General features: G+C 35.9%; 1 protein-coding gene across 1 annotated transcript in view; it reads right to left on the reverse strand.

Moving 5' to 3' along the window:
• Positions 1 to 1,333: 1,333 nt before the first annotated feature.
• The window catches only part of LOC145660553 (protein HTATIP2-like), a 49,900-nt gene continuing 27,748 nt past the window's right edge, over positions 1,334 to 23,485 (reverse strand). The window contains exon 2 of the mRNA XM_081725769.1: positions 1,334 to 4,503. Within this exon, the coding sequence (XP_081581895.1) occupies positions 3,772 to 4,482 (711 nt within the window). The 5' untranslated portion in view covers positions 4,483 to 4,503 and the 3' untranslated portion in view covers positions 1,334 to 3,771. The remainder of the gene's footprint in view (positions 4,504 to 23,485) is intronic.

The following is a 23,485-nucleotide window of genomic DNA, read 5'->3' on the forward strand; positions in this document are numbered from 1 at the left end:
AATTTCTACAGTTACTTAGTGAATCACATATACATATATTACAGATGTCGTATCTCTTTCTCTTCTCTCTACATCATGTCTGGAGATGAATGTTTTGACAATAGGTTACAAACACGATTTTAAAAAATAATACGATCTGCGATATCAGTGATACATATTGTGGTGTTTAACTTAACATATAAAACAATAAATAGAAAAACTGAGAATACGAATCTTTTCGTGTACTAATGCTTCAATAACAGTGAACTGATGCTTCAAATCTGTGTCTTTACTCCCTTCACCTATGTTAATTCCCTAGTCAAAATAAAAACTCTTCAAAATTAATCACAAATTCTTATACAACCATCCCTTCCTTGGAGTACTGCGCGGTCACATACCCGTCACTGCGATGTAAAGGCACTTATGGCGACGAGGATACAAACAATTGCAGAAATAATATCCGCTCTTTCTTCTTAAGAAAAAGATATTTTAGATATTTCGCATTGAACCTATTTCAGCAACTTTTCTTATAGTAGCTTTCGTGAAGCTACTTCAATAACACAATAGTTGGCACTAGGGCACTAGACGAACTGGCTCTACTGGACTTGGATGTTCTGCCATCAAAAATTGATTTTATGTATGTACTACTTCACATTACAAAAAAACTTCGTTAACAATACAATCAATGAATATTAGCTTTGTCTGTATTGGCTTAACTCTATATTCAAGAAACACTTACGGTAGAAGTATAATTCCAATGTAGGTATGTTGTAGATAGTCATATGTTACATTGTACAGTCTCTAGTTTTATATTTGTTATACTATTGTGAATTACACAGTATGAACCTTGGACTACTACTAATTCCTTTCTTTTCACTATCACCAGGCGCAACTCCTGAAGGAAGTCACATGGGTCGCTTTAAACTACAGGAATAAGAACTAACTAATATAAGAATTACATATCGTCACATATAAGAATTAGAATACTAGGTAACTTCTCTTCCCTTAGGTTAAAGTGAAAAAAATAATTTTTACCTATGTGACTTTCCTTACAAGTCGCCTCTAACTAATACAATTATTACCGCCGCCTAACACAATTATTTTGAATCAAGGGTGAAAGAAAGCAAACATGTTTCTTGATAATAAATGTCATGATTCACTTTCACAAAAAAAGATTGGCAATAAACATGTACAATAAAAGTATTTATATTATTTGTAAATACTTATTTTCTCATATATTAATGTACACAAGAATTAACCTTAAAAATTGCAATTCCTAAAATCGTTATAGAATTAATTTTGTGCCAGAAATCAAGTATATATATATATATATATATATATATATATATATATATATATATATATATATATATATATATATGTATATACACGAGAGTCAATAAAAAATACTAATCTAAAATAAAGTTTACAATACTTTTTATTTACATTTAAAAGTTTTTCTGGTGTAAAATCACATACCTTCCATATTCCTTTAGCTCAACACATTAAAAACCTCAAACTGTTATTTTCATGTTTCGATTTTGAATAATTGCATTTATTTCTGCATAATAAAGTCATAATTAATAGAAGTTTGTAAGTCATAATTAACAGAAGGAAAATTATTGTATTAAAGAAATTGTAGAATTTTTGAATTATAGTTGCATAGAGTTAAAGAATTATATGTATATACAGGATGGGCACAAAATCAGTTTCCCCGAAACAAAGTATTTCTTCACATGTTAAGGAAAGCGACTTTTTGCCCACCTTGTATATACATGCTTAGCATAAATAATAATCGGATTACAAAAAAAACTGTATTTAGAAGTGTTAAAAATAGGTAATACTTGAAAAATTATGTACACTCATCAAGTTTAAATGGCGCTGTGTGGCACGTGTTCACACGTTAGATGGTAAGCCTGTGTCAGTACTTTACAAGGTTGCAACCATATAGGAGAAAAGTTTTTGTATGTCTTGGACCTGCAGACCTCAGGCCACAATATTTCTCTGTGTGGATATGAGAAGGACACAATTAATCTACCCACAGTGCCAAAAATTGAAGGATCGTATCCTGCTGCTGTGACAAACATTGACTGAACGTCTGGAACGAACTGGATTACTATTTGGGCGTGTGCCGTATGACTAATAGAGCTAACATTGAATACTTACAGTATTTACCTAAAACTTGATGAGCATATGTATCTTTTTCGTTGTATCGACTATTTTTATAGGTCTTATTCTTCTAAATATACAAGTCCTATGCAGAGTTGTTTCAGAGTCGATTCATATCGAAAAAGGTCAGCCACAACTATTCCACAGTGTTGTCCAAACACATTAGGAGTAATCGAGATAAGAATTATTCATCCTTCCTTGATTTCTCCTAATGTTATTTGGATAACCCTGCGGAAAAATGGTGGCTGATCATTTTTCGTTATAAATCGTGGATAACAACACCAATATTACAAAATATGGCATCACGTGCTAGTTAAACTTTTAGTATTATGCTAGAAACGACTATGCATAAGGCGCAGTGTTTCGTAACCCGATGAATTATTTATGCTAAGCCTTTATAATGCTTGGTTGAATTTAATTGCTTGTATTTGTACAAATTGTATTACAATATTTATGTCAAATGTTACTAGCGACGCTAAAAACGTATTTTTGTAATATCCATCGTGAATATTTTTAATGTAATTATAGGAGATACCACTAGTTAAAATTTTTTACGGTTACATCTCTTTCCAATTATTTTACTTCAATGTCTTCGATGACAATTTATCTTCGATAGCAATATCTATGAACATGCTATATATAATTCCCCCGTATATTTTTCGTTCAGAACGTGGTCTATAAATACATATACTAAATACAAATTATTCTACGCTAGTTTCATATTACTTACTCAGTCTTTCCAAAATAATGTTCTTTTTTCTTCCTTGTACTAAAGTATTACAGTGCTGTTTCTGACTATGTATAAAATAGTTTTTGTGTGTAAATATCATCGTTATACATAACATGCAAATAGTCTTAGTCCATTAGATTTTCAAGATAATCTACAAAAAAAGTTAAGGTAAGATAAAGCATGCAAAAAATGTTATAAAGAAGAGGAGGTATATCATAAACTAGTTCTGAAAGGGATACAATATTACTTAATTTAATATCTGAGGTTATAATATTAATTATGGAGTCTAAAAGGGAATAAATAAGAATCCTAAAAGGGGGTGATCGACCAAAGGGTTATAATATTTTAATATATACGATAATACTTATTGACAAGAAAGTTGAATAGGGAGTAAAGAAGACCTAAAAAGGATTGCATTTTTAACATTTGCGGTAATACTTATTGATACGAGAAATGTGATATTTCTTGATTTATAGTACAGTAATATAGTACTTTGTACAACAATCTTCTGTTTATTTTTAAAACAGTTTTTTTCAATTTTATTGTGCATTCTCAATTAAAATATTCAACTGAATTTGAGTTTGTAATATGCCTATAAACAATGTCATCAACATAATTGCATTTTTTAACAGAGCATTCTTGTCTCCATATATGTATATATCGAAATTGACTCGTACGTCAATATACGTGTTACATAAACAGGAAGCAATTATATGGAAGACTAAATAACATTCTTACAGTAACAGTATGACTTATTGATGATCACGTAAGACAAAACGCAGTAAAAGTATCATTTTATGGTACTGGGCATAACACAATATTCATCAAATTGCTTATATTTTTTACTGAACAATACTGTACTTTATTACTTACGGAAAGTGTTGTGCATTCTCTTAAGGCATCAATCCGGTTGGAGTAGCAATACCTTCAGTGGACAATCTCAAAATATCGGCATTTTCAAAAATTTCCACTCTTTGACCTGAAGACAACAAGCTGTTTCTCGTCATGGCTTTCGCAACATCATTTGTCGTAATACTGAGTTTTCTGCTGAAATCTAATGGCTTTAAGAAGAGCTGAGTAACCTTCTCCAGTGGGCGTGTTTCCTCTCGATCACAAATTAACACTGCTGGACGATAAATAGAAAGGCGAGAGAAACCCAAAGCAATCAAATCATCTTCAATTTGGCCTTTTGTTTTGTGATACAGCAACCAAGAATTCTTGTTAGCCCCTTGCGCAGATACTAGGTTGAAATGCTTGCAACCTCCGGCTAAAGCTAACTTCGCTGCTTCCAGGACATAACCGTGATCCACTTTTACAAATCCTTCAGCTCCTGCTTTGCTGCGAGTAGTTCCCAGGGAGCAAAATGTTATGTCAAATCCAGCAAAGGAGTTAGCGTATTCATGGAGTCTTTCAAAATCAACAACTTCTTGTTCTACTCTGAGATATTCGTTTTCTGGAGGTAAATCTATTATTCTGCGTCCAATTAAAAGAATCTTACCAAAAGCCTGATTGTAAGCCAGTTCTTTGACAACTTGTTTTCCTACTTCTCCAGATCCTCCCAAAACCAGAGCCGCGATAGTTGGAGGTTCCATTGCATACTCCATTGCAGTATTTGTTAAAGCAACCTGAAAGTATGAAAAGAAAATGCACTTATATCTTAAGTGCTCTTGTATTTTCATTTCTAGGTTACTTAAAGTCTACATGTGCATATGTTTAAGACATTATCATTCAGCATTGTTATCTAAGGAAATGTGTTTGTTTACTGGCAGTAGGAGCATTCTGTACGAGAAACAAAGAATAAAAACAATGAAGAAATTTTGAATGAGAGTATACCAGTACCAAGTAATTCCATTATTCACCCGCTGGAATAGAGGAAAGCCCTATAAATAGTATTTATTTATAACAGATTTCAGATCAGTACTAGGCCATTTTACATTCAAAAACCTACGAGACAAGAAATTTCTCGTTTCGGCTCGATTCTCGTCTCAAGAACGAGACGAAAAGTACTTTTCCAAATTCGAGATGAAATGAGAAACAGCAGTTCTCGTTTAGATTTAGGGACGAGACATTTCTGCGCAAGTTATTGTATAATATACTCTAATAATACATTCCGTTTAAATGTTGTTATATCACACTGTTCGTAGACGTCTTGTGACGCGGAAGGCATTCATTGAACACAGCGATTATTTCAGATTCCCCCTCACACAGGGGAGGTACTTTCAATACACAGGAGTGAAAATAGTATTGTGATTATACTGGTAACCAATATTGACCATAAACTTAGGTATGGCTCCAGGGCAGAAATTACACCTCTAGGAGAAATCTTCCCCTGGGCCACCTCTGAAATTATCACTAATTATACATGTGGAATAACTTGTAGTCCCTGTGCTTTCCTCAAAGTTTGTGATTAGGTCTCGGTTCGGACACGTGAATGTGATATTTCTGTTTATGTACATTATTCCCACTTTTTAAAAATTGTTTTCGTTCACATTCACTTTAAATAACGTTTACACGGTGAAGAAAGAAAACCAAAAATCGAATTTTGGTTTTGAAAACCGAAACTATAAATAGATTTTAAAAACCGAAACCTGAAACCAATTTTGAAAACCGAATATAGATTTTGAAAGGCCGGAACTGAAAACCGGTTTTGAAAATCGAAGCCCAAAATTGGTTTTTAGAGCCGAAAATAGATTTTTTTTTACATTTCAACTTTTTCAAAAATAGATTTTCGGCTTACCGAAAAAATCGATTTGGACAATACTATATACTATGAAACATGAAATATCCAGCTGATGTCTATTTCTTTTCACTTTGAGAGATCAAAAGAAAGAAAAAAACTGCAATGTTTGATTAGTCAAAGTGGTCTCCGGCTGTACTTCTGCCATTGCTTAGCAACGATTGGATTCCATGACGAAAGAAGTCTGAAGTCTGTGATGCAAAGAAGTCCTAAACTGAAATCCGTGTTTACCCACGGGCCACGAGGCGACCAATTTTCAGAGGCAGTATATTTAAACAATTGAGACTGAAGTACAGCATGCAGTAAAACATGGCTGTCCATGAGAAACAAAATTACGGGGAATCTATGCGAGAAACATTGGTAAGTCTTCTTGCTTCGACGCTACTAACGATAGATATAAAAATAGTAGAAGCTATTGCTTATGCTGCCAGCGTAATTCGTGCATTTAGTTTTCCTCGCCCTGTTGCTGGTGGCTCAATGTAAGCGGCTGCAGCCGTGTTGTTTAAGTCTACTCTGAATACAAACAAATAAAATAGAGGAGAGGTCCGCAAAATTGTCTTGGCCCAGAGGCGTAAAATACTTAATATGGTCTGCCTCTATCGAACGTTTCCGGTTTTCCCTGCCAAAAAGTGATCGAAATGCGAGATTTAGTAGTAGTCGGTGAGAGAGACGTCAAGAGAATGCGGCGAATGAAGAACGGATTCATACTGTAATTTATGGAAAGTTTGCACTGTTCTTTAAACGAGATGTTGGTGTGTATTGTCATGCAACATGAGGACGAGGATACCATGTCTTGCTGGATGCTTTCGGACAACTTTGTGGTACATTTAATGGAGTTCAGCATCATATTGATCAGCAGTAATGGTTTCACCCTCGAGGAGAATGACGATGGATCACTCCATTATGGACCACCATACCAGCACCAACTTCTGCGGGTTTTGGAAACTACCTTGTACATCGATGACAATCTAGACAACCCGCTACAGAAAAGCTTCCCGGCTATTCCGTACATTCAGAGGTGTTAACAACTCTAGATACCGATTCTTGTTGGCCAGTGTCGATTCATGTGACATCCGTGAGTCCACTTGCGGAACCGAACAACTGTTGTATGGTGTTTTTCTTAATTCATCTGCAAATAACGAATACTTTTCCGAGAAGCCGCTTCCACAGTGTTCCTGAGGAGCTCACCTGAACATGCTGTTGTTCGATGGCCTCGAAGCCCATTTTTCAATGTTATGTCACCGGTACGGATTTTCTCAAACCCGGCACCGTTGACGATTCCGTCCAAATGCATCATTTATGTTTCTCGCGGCTATATGTGTAAAATGTCCGAGTTTGAACTCGTAAATAAAAATAACTCGCAATTGTGTGTTCTCCATGCTCATGTTTTGTGTGCACTTTAACCCGGTTCTATTCAATAACACACTACCTCCTGGTGGGACAGACAATGGGTGAGTGTTCCTCTAAATATATTGTATTAAATAGAAAATACTTGAAGACAAAAGAAGGACTTTCGGGAAAAAGGAAGACAAGTACACGGAATTTCTTGTTAATTAGTAGCAGACGCGTACGCCAGAATTTATTTCGGGAGAAGTCCAAAGCAATTGATGGGTCCAGATTCAATATGAGGATAAGTTATATTGAATTTTGCAAAATCACCCCTAAAATTAGACTAAATTTATAGAAAAGTCGGGGTTTCCAGGAGGTCTAATCCTCCAAGACTCACCTATGCGTATGTCCCTGATTAATATATATGTATTGCAGTGTAGCCAGGAGCACATGAAGATTGGTGTGTTTAAAATATAGTACGGATAAAAGAATTACGTCAGTAAACTTACCGCTCTATTCCATATATATTGGATAGGACAAAATGGAGAAATGGGGCTAAGACTAAAATTATTGGACGCTCTTGAAGGCTAAAATTTTTGATATTAGGATATAATCAATAATCCAAACGCTTGATGCGATGTAGTTGTTATATGTAGTGCTTTCAACGGGTCCGACCGAATCCGAATTGACTGACCCGACCCGACTGACCCGAACCGTGATCCGATCTGATTGACCTGACCCGATAACCCGACCCGAGCTGACCCGGTTGACCCGACCCGATAACCCAACCCGACCCGAGCTGACCCGACCCAACAACCCGACCCGAGCTGACCCGACCCGACAACCCGAACTGACCCGAATGACCCGACCCGAGTTGACCCGTTTGAGAGCACTATGGTCACGACACTGGGTGAACGCCAAAATGCACTCACATTGGGAATTAAACCCGGACCACGTGTACCGAAGTCTTACACGTTAACCACTAGCTAGATCAAGCGGGGGATTTGTATATGCATCTTAATGAATATTTGGCACTTTTCAGGTTTAGTTATTTCTTTTTATAACTGATACCAATGTCCGACGTGGGAGAATTTTTTCTTGCTTTAGTTCTATGTGACGAAATTTTTCTTCAAGGTCAGTGTTCTCACCTGCTCGGACGGCAGGGGGTCTTCTCGGAAGGCAGTAGCAAGGGTATCTTGGCGAAGACAAAAGGAAATCGTTTAACTACAATGATAAGGGTTGAGGAAACGGGAGAACAACTGTGATTTTTTCCAACCCTTCAACTTTCATTACAAAATAGGTTCCTATGATTCCGGGACCCGTGCCACTTTGATTTTTCTTTCTCGGTAATTAAAACGTATTTTACAGTATATATAGTTGCACGTAAGAAGATACATAATATGAATTTTTTAATTTAAAATTTAAAAATACAGTATGATAATTAATTATAAAGTACTAATTTTATTTCATCACTTTCAGCCCAACAAATGAAATTCAAACAATTCGCTCCCTGGGTCTTGGTCTTCTTATTCTTTGTCTTGCAGTCAAGTCTTGGTCCTGCATTTCGTAGTATTGGTCTTCTTTCATGCTATACAAGAGCCAAGAATGCTCGCCTCATCGGTACAAATGAAGACCAATTGTGATTTTGATTATGGTCTTTCATACTATACGGAAAGCAAGAAAATACGCTAATCGCTACTTGGTGATCACCAAAACAAGGCCAAGAGCAAGATTACTATGCACTTCGTCTTGCATATTCAATCTTTATCTTGTTCTTGTATCGGTGTCCTTGGGCTTGGTGAAATAAAATGAAATATTCAGTTTAAGGTCCCTCGATTCTGCACCGAGGCTAAGGGATATGGTGACCATGAGAAATGAATGAAATGGTGGAATGAAGAAAGTGGGAGGAAACAGGAGAACCCCGAGAAAACCTACTACACGGCGTTTTTCCACCACAAAGCCCACTTAGTACAAGCTGGGATCGAACCATGGACACCATCAGTGGCGGAGCTAAGGGAGGGCCAAGGGGGCCAGGCCCCCTTGCTCAAATTCTTGGCCTCCTAGTGGCCCCCCACACAGATGATGCTATTATAGGTCGACAAACGGTGAGTTGCCAGTGAAACTACTTCCAAAACATCTCTCGACAACAAAGTTACGAACTGCAGAATACCGTTACGTTCCGAATAAAATAGCTCCACTCGTTTTAGTTTGTAGTACGGGAAGATCTAATTCACGGACATCTGTGGGATGCTTGCATTGACCTCGCCACCTGGACATTCATTTTAACCTCTGTCCATTATCTAGTTATCTCCTTTGTTTTTGACAAACAACCAGAAAAATAGAAAATCAGTCGGCATTCTCATTCGCTTCAATGTTAAAAGTCATACTAAAATATGATATGCATACTTACAAATAACATGCACTGCAGTAAAACATTACACTTGTGTTGGACGAAAAAGTCTTCGTACACTAAGTAATTGATTTCCATTGATTATGGCGACATAGAACAAATGCATAGCATCCATTAAATGATTTGGTATTATTATTATTATTATTATTATTATTATTATTATTATTATTATTATTATTATTATTATTATTATTATTATTATTATTATTATGAGTTCATCTACCAAACAACTATTTATTGATTAATAAAAATGATTAATCAATTATATTTAGTTACGTATGGTAGATGACTTCAGATTATATTATTTACTGACCGACAGTATCCCACGCTGTCGTATCTGTGCATAAGAGGTAAGTTCTAATCTTTTCTTTGTAGAAGTTAAGTAAAAGAACCTGTTTTACCTCGAAATGCTTAATTACAATTTTATTTACACAAAGACAATTCTAACATACAAGATGATATTAACGATGCTATTTGCATATACGAGTTACTTGTCACAAAAACTTATTACGCTAGGAAACTAAAACTATGCTCAGACTGTCTTTCTTAGCTAACTTTTACAAGTGGTAGCAATTGAAACTCACATGAGTATATGGTAACCTCTCACCCGAAGTCCAAGGTTAATCTCTTTGCACATGGCAAAAAAAAAAAAAAAAAAAAACGTCTCTGTTGCCTCCGTATTCACTCTCCCCCTGTGCCAGCCTGAATCCCCATACCAAATGTTATCAATCTTTAATTTCAAATTAAGTGCTTTACGATTTTTTTTTTTTTTTTTTTTTGCAATTATAAAGTTTCATTAGTTTCTATCACCGTTGTCCCTTAGGACAAGTTATTATAACAAAGGAAAAACATATTAATGGTTCCTCTTGATTACTTTTCAAGGCTTTTTCTTATAATTCACTTAAGCACTATCACTTTTTTTTACAAATTATATCCATTTATTCCTTTTTTCTCATAAAATCTGTTTTCAACACATTATATTATCATGCGGTATTAAAACAAATTTGGAACTTCTGATATTTATTTACCTCCATCATTCCATCCGGAAAATTAGTGTGATCTGTACACGAGGGAATGTTTTCGGGCTGTTAAAATTAAGATTACTGGTGCTATGCTATAACTTTGAGTTTCGCCTTATCTCAAGTAGATGCAGACATGTCAGAAGGTTTGATCCTTGTAGATACACTAGTTCAAACGCTGTCCAAGATGAGGTCTGGTAAATATGACTCTCAACGAATAATATTCGAACAAATTTATCAAGAATGTTTGGAAATGTGCGAAGAAAATAGTCTCGAAGATAATTATATCTATCAAAAGACATTTTTCTCCCTACTATTGATAGACAATCACTGATATGGAAAACCGCTTTGTATCATGTTGCAAAATCATCAGATCAATCACCACTCTACATCCAAAAAGTAAAAACTTTTTAAAATTACAACATTGTCGAGCCTATAACCCAGCATTATGGAGTGATCTGCAAACATTAAAGTGAGAACTCAAAATCCTCCCAAACACAATTAATAGAGCAACCCAAAAGCATATAAAGCATAACAGCAATTTACACATATGGTTGGTACCTTGAACATGATTGTGATTGTCTGAGTCCAGAAGAAACTAATTTTAAAAGCATAATCTTAGAAAATAAAGCATAAAGCATAATTTAAAATATATAGCACAATTCTTGGAAAATTCTCTTTATAGTCCAGGAAATCTAGAGCAATTATACCCTTAACCTGGGCAAAATTGCAATAGAAGCTTTTTAAACAGTTTTTGATTCAGGAATCATTACTGAATAACATATTCAAAATCCGACAAAATCGGACCACGGGAACACTCCCAAAAACGGTTTTCAAAATGGCGGACCATGATTTAAAAACCTTGCGTCTATCTTGCAATTTTTTTCTGTATCTCGGTTTCCTGTAATCCGATTTTGACGATTGTTTTTTTAAATCAAAGGTCGTTTTAAGTACTATATTTTTTATTAGGAGCATTGATATCCTATCTCGTACAGTTTCTTGTGAAAAACAACATTTAATTTCAAAAATCATAATTTCTTACATATACACCTTAAATAATTGTCTGTATCTCGGGAATCTGCAATCGGATTTACATGAAACATTTTTTAAATAAAAGCTACATATAAATGCTAAAGTTTTTAATAACAACACTTTTCTCCTATCTTACACCGTTTCGTGTAAAAAAGTATTAATTTACAATCAACGTATTTTTATTTATTTATTTAATCATTTGATAAAGCTCAATAAATTAAAACATCATTGCCACTTCACTGTGTTTTATATGTGTGAGAAAGCTAACATCAGGGGCGGATCCAGGGAGGGGCGAGCGGGGCGATCGCCTCCCTCCAAGAAGAGGAAACTTTCTTATTTTATATATATAAATAAAACCCATCCCAAAGATTGGAGCCCTTAAAACTAGCAGTATGACAACAACCCACCGCCCCCCCCAGAAGTCGGTCCTGGATCCGCCCCTGGGTAACATTGTAATTAATTTAAAAAATCGTGTAACTCGTTTGTGCTTATTCTTTTGTATGCATAAAGTAAAACTTTTAAACTTAATTCAGCTTTCGTTTATACCCAATAGTATTTTAAATAAAACTACATATATCAACACTATTCTACAGCAACTGTGTTTCAGGTAACAATGAGTTCACATATCAACTTTTAAATCAAATAAATTTACTTCAAATTATGTGTTTGCGTTAAAAAATTGAAGTTCGTAAAATACAAACACTTTCATGTAAATCATCCTCATCATTGTAATATTCATTATCAGCACAAGTTTCAATATTATCACAACCAGTGACTTGGCAGTCTCCACAAGCAGCTGAACATGGCAATCCTTTACGCCTGCATCCACATCGAAAAGTTGCGCATCTACTTGTACAAGAACACCGTATCATGTTAAGTATATGCTCTGGAGCTGGTGGCATATCACAAAGTATGGGATAGTAGGAATTATCCTTTATATACCAACCCCACTCTTCAGCCGTCATTGCCACTTCTGTAGATTTCCAGATTCTTATTTGAAAGTATGTACGAAAGCTATGGTACTTTGTAGACGAATCAGTAGGTGGTAAACGTTCAGGTGTAACAAATGATGTAGATGCAACTACCTTTTTAAGTAACATTCGATGGCGTAGTACATTTGTGTATTCCAATGACCTGAAGTCATATAACAGAAACATTGCTTTTCTTCCAGCAGCCTCAATTTCAGACTGTTGACAGGAGTCAGAACAAAATACATTTGCAACTGAACGGAGGTCGCTATTCTTGAGCAGCTTGTTAAATGCTGAGGACTTTCCAATTGAAAAAATTCGGGACGTTGTCACAGCCTGTGAAAGCATGCACAAATACCAGGAACTCGCATATATCATAACCCAATAATGATTTGAGATACTGATTTGAGATAATGCTCCAGGCAGCTCCATGTCCTCAACATGTTGTTTGCCATTTATGACGTTATCAAGTAAGTTACAAGCTTATTTAACTAGATGATGAGGGGATCCATCTTCATTGCGAGGGAAAACATCTGAAAGCAATAAGGTACTAAGAGCTACATCTACTATCATATGACATCGCATTGCTCGAGAAACAGCTTTTCCAGACATCATATGCAGCACAGCATTTGGTCCATAGATTTCTTGAAGTACTTCGGATAATCCTGAACCATTCATCAAAGTGTCAATTGAACCCAAAAAGTTGATCAGAGTATGAAATGTTCCCATCATTAAAACAATATCTTTGAGATCTTGTTGCTCATGGATAATTTGGGAAGCTTTCCAAAATAAAGGTTGATCAAAAGTAATGATACAAGGGATACTTGATCATGTGCTAACTTCTTCAGGTATTGCAATGTTGAGAGTATACATGTTATGTCACTAGCTGCCATATCAATGATAGGAAGAAGGAAGAAATGTGATTGATGCCACACCAGGATGTGAAACATTTGTTCCAGAATGAATTGTTTACATAACTCCTAACCAACTTGGACCTGATCTTTCGGCTGCACATATTTGCCACAGAAGATTTAACCTACTTATAGAGGAAATGGGCAATATTGGAAGTTTGCTGAATGAAATCTCCCTGAGCATGATTCTTGAATGTCTGTATTCCACAATATCAACTGTTGCAACATTCTTAATGTTATTTTCAGCAATCTTACAGCATTGAATAATTGGATGGATCCTGTTCTTTGGGATTGTAGCTGCAATCATACCCATCCCATGAAAGGTGTTCTTTCCATCCAAAGTACATTATCAGCTGCTAGAAGAATTGCAGTGTTGTTGGCAGTATTTAACGAGATATGGCTACCTGATACTGCAGCATTTCTTTCAAATCTAATTACTTCGGAATATGATGAACAATAACCAAGACTGTGAAGAAAATCAACAAGGTACCTTGATCTAAAGTTGTGGTGCAGCTGGATAGCTAAACCAATCTGCAATGGACATAGTAATGCTCCAGGACGTATACCTTGCATAATGCTCTGACCAACTGAACCAATTTCTATAGATGGATCCTTTCCCACAAATAGATTTGACAACAGTAATTTCGAACTCTTAGGTACGTATTGCAAAGTATTTTCTTCAGTAAGGTTACTTGGAGATGGGTACACATCCACATTAGAAACGTTGAGGGATTTCACCTCAGTTCTGGTTATTTTGGCTGCTGCTTCTATTAAGTATATCTTTTGTAATTCAATATCACATTCTTTTGACTTTTGGTGATAACTTTGAAGAATTTCAGTCGCTGTATCAAGTAAAGTGACTACATCTGCCTTTCCACTTCCACCAGAAATAATAATTTTCTCTCCATAATACTCCAAAAGTTTCCTCTTCATATGTCTGCGATCATAGGCACAACTTCGACTCCCTTCAAGATATTCTTCCATTTTTGAAATCAGGTCTCCCATCAGCAGCTGTTCTTCATCATTATTTTCCAAGTACGAACATATCTGAAGGAATGCAAGGTACTATTTTTCATTACTTAGCCGACCTCTCTTTATGTACTTTATTGGAGGAAGAGTATTCACGGGAATGTTCTTACCAGTTCGAAAATTGACACTACAAGTGTTATGGTAGACGCAGTCCGCTGCATGAAGGTCACCAAGATAGTACTCTAAACGTTCTCGTACCTTAAGTGACCATTCATCACAACGATTTTCACAACATATTTTTAAACACTTTCAACAAATTCTGACATACATACTTTTACATGCTCTGATGACGGTTTATGCTTCGAAGAAAAGTCCACAAATGAATCGCAAAACAAGCAATGAGTGGCATTACGAATTGGGTCTTCATTTAAACGTGCACTTTTTCTTGGTTTCGTTTCATCACTAGTCTGCCGTTTATTGACACCAATATCCTTTGAATCTGTAAATGGCTTCCGACATGAAACATGGACAGTAATACCAGGAAAAGCAACAACATCACTTCCACGCCTGTGGCTTGCTTCATTTATGCCATCTGCTCCTTTCTGTTTAATTTTAACTACCTCTTGCCTACTGTCCAATTTTTCCTTACATATCACAATATTCAGACATCTCCATTTTTAAATGTGTAATTTAATTTGAAAACAAAACAGAAAAAAAAGCAAATTATAAATAGTTACTTTTTAAAATATTAAAACCGTAAAAACAAAAATTAATAATGAAAACAAATTAAGAAAACAGGTAACTAACATACACAAATTAAACATTATTTAGAAATACAGGGTGGCCCAAACGTAGGTATACACCCCTGCATTGATCAAGTATAACATTCTAGCTTATGGGTTTATTTGCTGCGGCTGTTCAGGGCTTAAGGTATAAGTACAAATACATTAAGAACAAATAATAAAGAAGCTAGGTGATAACAATAAGAAATGAAATGAAATACAGGAGATCAGTACGGAACTGTATGCCTACTTTTGGACCACCCTGTATATTAGAACATTTGGAATAAATTTATACTATTTTTGGGAGGGTTATATTTTTTCCCCTTATGATTTAGGAAACCTTATGTAGTTATATAATGTCCCCGATGGATGAGTGGTTAGGCTCGTCGCCTTGTGGTGAGGTCCCGGGTTCGATTCGCGGTGGGGTCATGAGGTTCCGATCCCACATTAAACTGTAGGAACCATCTTCAGACGTCATGATAAACAAAACCGTGAAAATCGGATAAGATGAACCCGAGATACAGAAGAAAATTGCAAGATAGACGCAAGATTCTTTAACCATGATCCGCCATTTTGAAAACCGTTTTTGGGGGTGTTCCCGTGGTCCGATTTTGTCGGATTTTGAATATGTTATTCAGTAATGATTCCTGAATCAAAAACTGTTTAAAAAGCTTCTATTGCAATTTTGCCCAGGTCCAACTGTAAATTGCCTGGACTATTTAACTGAAAGTTTAACATACTGTGTTAATATTTTTTTTAAAACCAATATTTACAATGCAAAATCATTGAGAACATAACAATGCAACAATGAAAAGCTTAGTTTCATTCCTGTAAACTTTTCGGTGTAATCCTTTGATGTGGAGAAAAGAAAAAAGTAAAAAGAAATTTTTCCGCCAACAATGAATAGTATGCAAGAACTCCATTCTATATTGTTATGTTGACTTTTTGAACTTAAGCACTTTCTGTACTTTTTGGTGGCATCCTTTACTTCCCTTTCTGTATATATGTACCTGTAAGGCGCACACAAATGATAGAAAAAATTTATTCGAGCAAAGCACATCTCTTTACAATGAGTTAAGTAGAAAGTTCACTAAATATGAGAGAAACTAGTTGCAAAAAATATCAATAAATAAATCAAGATATTTAGAATATTTAATGTAAAATTATACACAATTAATGTAAAACAATCATTGAAATTACCAATAAAGCATAATTTGAAAAAAAAAAAGCATAATTAAACAAGAAATAAAGCATAATGTGGGTTGCTGTAACAATTATGAAGACGAGAAGAAAACCAAAGCTGATTCCTTAACGAATTTCGTTGATCATCTTTGTGTCTACAAAAACGCATTCCTAGAAACCTACAAGCTAGGTATCATCTCTGTGATTATATCAGTTTCTAGTGCTACATGTGAAAGGTCATTCTCTTCTTTGAAAAGATTAAAGACTTGTATATGCAATTCAATGACTCATGATAGGTTGAAAAACTTATTGTTACTTTATATTAAGAAGAAAATTGCTAAATCGTTAGATCTTTAACAAGTTGTGGATATGTTTGCTGCTGCCCACACGAATAGAAAGATCCTCTTCAAGTAGAGGCATGAACCTATAAGTTATTTTCTTTATCTGTAAAAGTGTGTTTGCTTCCACTTAAGTCAACCAGCTACACATATTTTAAACGCCATGATTAAATAACTATTTACTGATATTAGAAATCAATTGCATTAATGAATCCTAGTTGTCTGAGGTACTAAATTCTTATATTTTCACTGTTTTCCAAAGAGTAGGCCTAAAATCATGAACAACAAAGATGGAAACATTCACCTTGAATACACACACACACACACACACACACATATATATATATATATATATATATATATATATATATATATATATATATATATATATATATATATATATATATATATATATATTGGAGATGGCCCCCTCAAAATCCTCTTGGGCCCTTCATTGGCCCCCCCTGAAAAAAACTCTAGCTACGCTACTGAACACCATGCACCGGAGATGAATTCTCTACCACTGAGCCACCGCGGCCCCGCTTGGGCTTGGTCGTCCATATCCAATATCTCTTTTGGCATTGCTTAAACAACTTCTAGTTTTGTACTAAATCCAGACTCCATATTGGCGTAGATATTAGACCTAATGTTACAGTCGATTGGTAAAATCAATCTTCCACATTTAAAAATTAAAGTACACAGAAGTACAAAAATAAGCATTTACCATAAAAACACTGGCTGCAAGTGTTCAAAATAGATTTATGGTTTCTATAAAATCAATTGAAAATTGCTATTTTTAATTAGGCAGCTAGTGAAAAACAACAGCTTTCGACTCCAGCCGAGTTTAAACTTAACCTAAACTCAGTTGACCAAAGTGAACTGACCCGACAACCCGACCCGAGCTGAGCCGACCCGAGTAGCCTGACCCGACAACCCGACCCGAGTTGACCTGACCCAACCCGACCCGTTTGAGAGCACTAGTTATATGTCCATAATTACCTACCTATATGATAGTCAATAATAGAAATGTTACCTGAAACATTAAATAGCGACCAATGCTTTTAATCTAAGTCCCACTTCATTTTACCCCATAAAAATATTTTTAGAGCATTTTATAAAAACATTGTTTTTTATTTCTTTTCGTATTTATAATTTACTTTTTAACCTTTATTCAATAAGCTCCTCTAAATTACATTCAGGTACTTAAATATTTTCAAGTAAGAGTACTGAATAATGTTGCAACCCTGTAGTGTTACCTTCCAACCTTTAAATTTTAACTTCTATCGCTGGTCTCTTTCAAACGTCTCTTCAGGCTCCTCTAGGAGAAATTAACAATTAGGAAACACTAACATAAATAATAATTTTAAAAAAATTCCAACCCACTCAGGTGAATATCTCTCAATAAAACTTGTAACAGATTCAGGGTAAAGAACAATCTTTATTCAGTAATTAAATCAAAAAAACAATTAAATGAATTCTCCAAATAGCGAAAAAATCTTTCAGGGCTTTTTAGCATTGAAGCCCTGTCTCTTAAGTTTGAAGCTCAAGGCAAATCAAAATCCTATCAGTCTCTATTCAGACTTCACTGATCAGTCATTTCCTCACAGCTCAGTCCTACCCTAATTCTATCAGGAAGGCCTGACTCCAACCTTCCGTCAATAAAAAAAAAATATCATGAATAACCAGAAGTGTCAAAGGACATCACTCAGTCCAAAGACGGTTATTCGTATCAAAGAGAAAACCATCATTTAGGTTTCTCTGGCCTAGCAAAAAAAAAAAGAAAAAAAAAAGAAAAAAAATCTAAAAAGTACCTTAATGAAGCTTGCCTCAGAGGTTTTTTTAATTTCCCAAAATCCTACTTTCTCCTAGCTAGAAGATTACGGGAATCATTCATCCCGATAAGCTATCACTCAAGCTTATTTCTATCTGAAACTAAATTTTCATACTAGCTACGGTCATCACTCTGACCCAAGGAATTTCTTCCTTGCTCTAACCATCATTCAGGTTAGTCCCTCTAGAAAGCCTATTTAAAAAAAAATCAAGAAAAATCTATAGCCATCACTCTGGCCACAGAGAACTTAATTCTCCGTCATTCGGTTATCACTCAAACCGATCCCTAACAGATAGAAAAGTTAAAAAAAAAAATTCCAGGCGAGGCAATACCCAAGACAACGACGGGAGGCTTCTAACAGCCAAGTCTCATTCCCAACTCCCGCACAATGCAATGGCCCCCTTCGCTTATATATCCTCGAGCGAAAATGTCCCTTTTTTATGTTGTTTCTTATTTTCGCTAAAAAGAATCCGCAAAAAATCATTTGAAAATCTTGTCCAACCGTCTTTACTCTCTGGAATTTTCCATTGCATGTTAGAAAAACTATATAAAAAAAAACTTCAACGAATAACTTTAAGAAACTAGAAAAAACAAGAAGAAAAACACAACTCAGCATATATACAATTACAAAATTAAGCATTAAATTAATATTTCATCCTATCAACATGTATGTATATATGAATATAATTATTAATTATACTATAGAATATATACGTCTGGCCAGACTTACCTTTATAAACATTTAAACAGCATAATTATATTTCACTAATTAATTTTAATATATACAGTAAGGGCGAAGACTCGTCCTTACAACCCTTTTGTCTGTGCAACCAAAATTCCTTACGTGATATTTGGATGATATTCATAGTATAATAGGATCCATTGTTCTCAAAATGGCACCTACAGACAACAGAACGCTATTTTTCAGGTCAAAATAAAGCGAAAATACTATACAATTGTATACCCTCGGGGGCCTCGTCCAGCCGCTATGAGGGATCAGAATTTCACTACGTGGGGACGTTGCAGATTTACTTGGAATCATTTGCGTTGCTCTACGATTCCAAACCGATTACATCGATTGTTACGCTAATAAGTAGTGCAAATGTCAACGTCTATTGAGTTTAACTGCCATCTGGAAAGAATCGATGTAACTATTTGATGGATTAGTATATCTTCTCTGTAGATCTTTATTTGCGACGTTGCCACACAGTGCAATTCGTGTCTCCAGACGAGGACCCGAAATGTATACAATTATATATAATTTTTCGCTTTATTTTGACTTGTAGAATAGTACTCTGTAGTCCATATTTAAAACACCCGACTAATATGTATATTTCGCTGTTATTGATTTAAGGAAGTTTAGAGTTCTAGTTAGTATGGATGCGTGTGTAATTAAAGTTGCAAAATTTGACTGTAACAAAGAAACAGAAAAGTGACCTGATAAAAGGATTGTAAGAAAGCTCATATGTAATGCTGATTAATCAGAAATAGGCCTGAATGTTTAGTGAAGGGGTTCTCAACCCTTTCCACTGAAGTATTACCAGAAAATATTAATGTACCGTAAATGCGGGCTACTTGGACCCTTAAGGGGCTACTTGGACCCATACCAAAAACTCGTTTAAAGTCCCATATGCAATGCAATAATGAGTGAGTTCAGAGTTAGATTCGTTAGATGGGATCATAATGCAGGCGTACACACATTGAAACTAGTTCTGTGGTAGGCTACGATTGAGCAGCATTGGTGAGAAAGGTCGTTGACGAAAAGAGTGTATAAATTTCATTGACCGCCAAACTTTTATGTATGGAAACTATTTGCAAGGAAGTGGAACCAATGCTAAGTAAACACATAAGTAGTTACATATAGGTTAATGAAACTGACATGGTAAACTTTCTCATATACAATAAGATGTGTGCGTAATTGCATTATTTATGAAGTGTGTACATATGTCCTGGAAAACATGGATATTTTGTCCCACCACATCTTTTGTTATCTTTATCCCACCCCATCCTTTGTTATCTTTATCAATGAAAAATAAAGGTCTGTTGTCACGTGTCACACAAGTAAGGACTTTTCATTGTTTCCTTAAGGATACCGGTACAAAATGGTACATCAATATAAAAGATTGCCTGCAGGTCGAAAATATGCTGATTTTTCATAACAGCTTGAAGAATGTTTACCAGCAATTCAGTCAGGGAAAATGTCGCAAAAAGAAACAGAAGCTCACTTCAAGATAAGTCGTTCCGCCATAGAAAGAAGATTAAACAACAGGTCAGGGCAGAATCCGTGCCATCTGAAAGTGTTCACTGAAGAAGAAGAATTAGCCTTCGCTAGTCATCTTGATAAAGTTTGTGATTTCGGATTCCTCGTTAATTAACTTGATTTCAGATTTACTGTGAAGTCCTATTTAGCCATGCATAGGAGAACTGTCATTGCTTTCTAAGACAATCTTCCCAGTCGAGATTGGGTGAAGTTATTTTAGAAACTGCACCTGCAGTCAACATCTAGATTCGCTGCTAATATAGATAGTGCTCGTGCAGCTGTAGAAAAAAACGTAATTAGGTATTACAGTCATTATATTTGATAGTACATCTTAACATGTTCTCTTTGTGGTTTGCAGTAAATAAAAAGTGTTGTTCTTGGAACACCTACGTCCTACTTAGTCTCAGAGCAGATTTCAATGGTTTGCTGTAGGAAAATATGGGGGTGGGTTCAAGTAGCCCGAACGTGAGTCCTACTTGGACCCATTTTTTTAACGATAATAGCCTGTGCTTTGTTTTCAATATATGTAACTAAAACTGTCCTCGATATGTACAATAAAGCCTGTAGTTCCACTTAATACGGGTTATGAGAATAACTTTCCCCGAGTTTTCTTGGATGAAAACAGGCCGACAGAACAAATTTTTTGCAAAATTGGGTCCAAGTAGTCCGCATCTACGGTACATCAATAGTGAAAGTTATTCTGGAAAAGGATTTTTTTTTTTGTTCCAGGAGAAAAAATACATCCATTGACTAAGAAACGAAATTATAGTTGATTTGTCCATTTCCAAAACGGCTCTTGTCTTTATATCAAATTCCAGAAAACCAAGAAAAACTGTAGGATCGATGCGTTTTGTAGAACTGGAAATATTTGATAATGTTTAAGTTTTTCACACGAACATAACTGAAGTACCCCAATTCTACAAAACAAAGATCCTACATTTTTTCTGTTTTCTGGTGTTTGTTGTAAATGGACAAGAACAGTTTTGGAACTGGACGACACAGTTGTTTCTTGGATGTAGATACAAATATATACGGTATTGAAAAATCTATTATTCTTTGAATCTACGCAATGGATAGTTTATTAATATATACAGTAGAGCGTCGATTATCCGAACGTCGGTCAACCGAACGACCGCTTAACCGAACTGTGTACTCGCTCGCACCTGTTACTCTCCCACCCTACCGTCCATCATCCCCCTCACTCCCAAACCAAGTTTCCCACAGTAGTCGCCGCACTGAGCCACCGCTGGCGGAACATTGCTTCTAATGGGGCCTTCATAAGGCGCTGCTGACCGGCCAAGCCGCCAGTCGCTGTGTTTCAACAATCAGCACACTTCTGTCGGCACTGGCTGTAGAAGTACAGTACAGTACATTTCGATTATCCGAACAAACCAGTTTTCCGAACACCCATGTCCCCCAATTACTTCGGATAATCGACGCTCTACCGTATATATATATATTAAATAAAATAATGTTAAGCGAACACACGTATTTCTAATTATGGTACTTCAATTCGATTCGGTCATTTTCCCACTGTTTATCTAAAGCAAAAGAATATTTTCACACATTTAGGGATGCACGCGAGACGAGACGAGACGAGAAATGGAAAAGTCTCGTCTCGTCTCGCAGCCTCAAATGTTGGTCTCGTCTCGCGTCTCGTCTCATCTCGCAAATCTGAAGTCTAGTCTCGCGTCTCGCATAATGTTTTGAGTCTTGTCTCGCGTCTCGCGCGAGACTTTCTCGCATGGTCTCGCAGTCTCGCATATAGTCTAGTCAAAATTTTGCAATGTGTTATTCTATGGCTGTTAATGAATGATGATGTGATATTCTGTCCGAAGGCAGGTATTTGACCTAAAAGTCCATTGGCAAGGTGAACCGTGGTGGTTTGCCATTGCTTTCCATGGATTAATGTTCATAACATCCTAAGGAGACGGAACCTAGAGTTCAACATGGTACTCGAACTTGTGTCCCCTCCGCTCTAAATTAAAAGAAAAGTTATGCTGGAATTTGATTCCTGGACCATTAATTTTCGTCAAATTAACCCTTTCCGGTACCCGGCTTTATGGGCTATTTTTTAGACTTTCAGTCAAGCAGCTACTGCATCGTCACTATTTATCCTAGGATCATGGTTCATACCTCATTCTCTTCAGACTGAAGCTGCCTTTCAAATGGTACCACTTGCATGCTCATACCATATACCAGGGGCGGGAAAAATGATGTCAAAGGAAAAATTAAGGAGGGATTTTTTCTCGCACTTTAGGCCCCTCTGGAGCGGCCCTGTGTGAACGTACCCATCTAAAAAAATCTGATAAATAGTACTTGGCATACTAAATGTGTGTGACAAATTTCAAGTTTCTATCTTGAATAGTAAGGTCGGAAGAAATTTTATCAGGAATTCCCACCATGCCCCAAATTACCGTAAAACACCATGATCTCAGGTAAAAAAATTTACTGAGACATCCCTAATTACCCTAGGGTCATGTTTCGCCCATCATTCTCTTCAGCTTAGAACTGCCTTTCAGGCAGTATGACTCACATGTCTCCATCATGTATCTAAGACGGGAAAATCCCAAAAAAGGGATTTTTGGGTCTAAATATCCTTTTTTTCAACTTTTAGCCCCTCTGGACCCCCCCTGTTTTAACGCAGAGATCTGAAAAAATCTGATAAATACTACTAGGTGGGCTGAATGTCTATGCACAATTCCAATTTTCCAGGTGCAAAAGTAAGCCCGCCAAAAAAATATATACCGACAATGTCCCATATTCCCGTATACAGAGGGAAATTTTTACACATTCCCTGAGACATCCCTAATTATCCTAGGATCATGGTTTGCACATC

This window comes from Thermobia domestica, chromosome 9 (genome assembly GCF_964235325.1).
Source record: "Thermobia domestica chromosome 9, izTheDome1.hap1.1, whole genome shotgun sequence".
NCBI classification, from domain to species: domain Eukaryota; kingdom Metazoa; phylum Arthropoda; class Insecta; order Zygentoma; family Lepismatidae; genus Thermobia; species Thermobia domestica.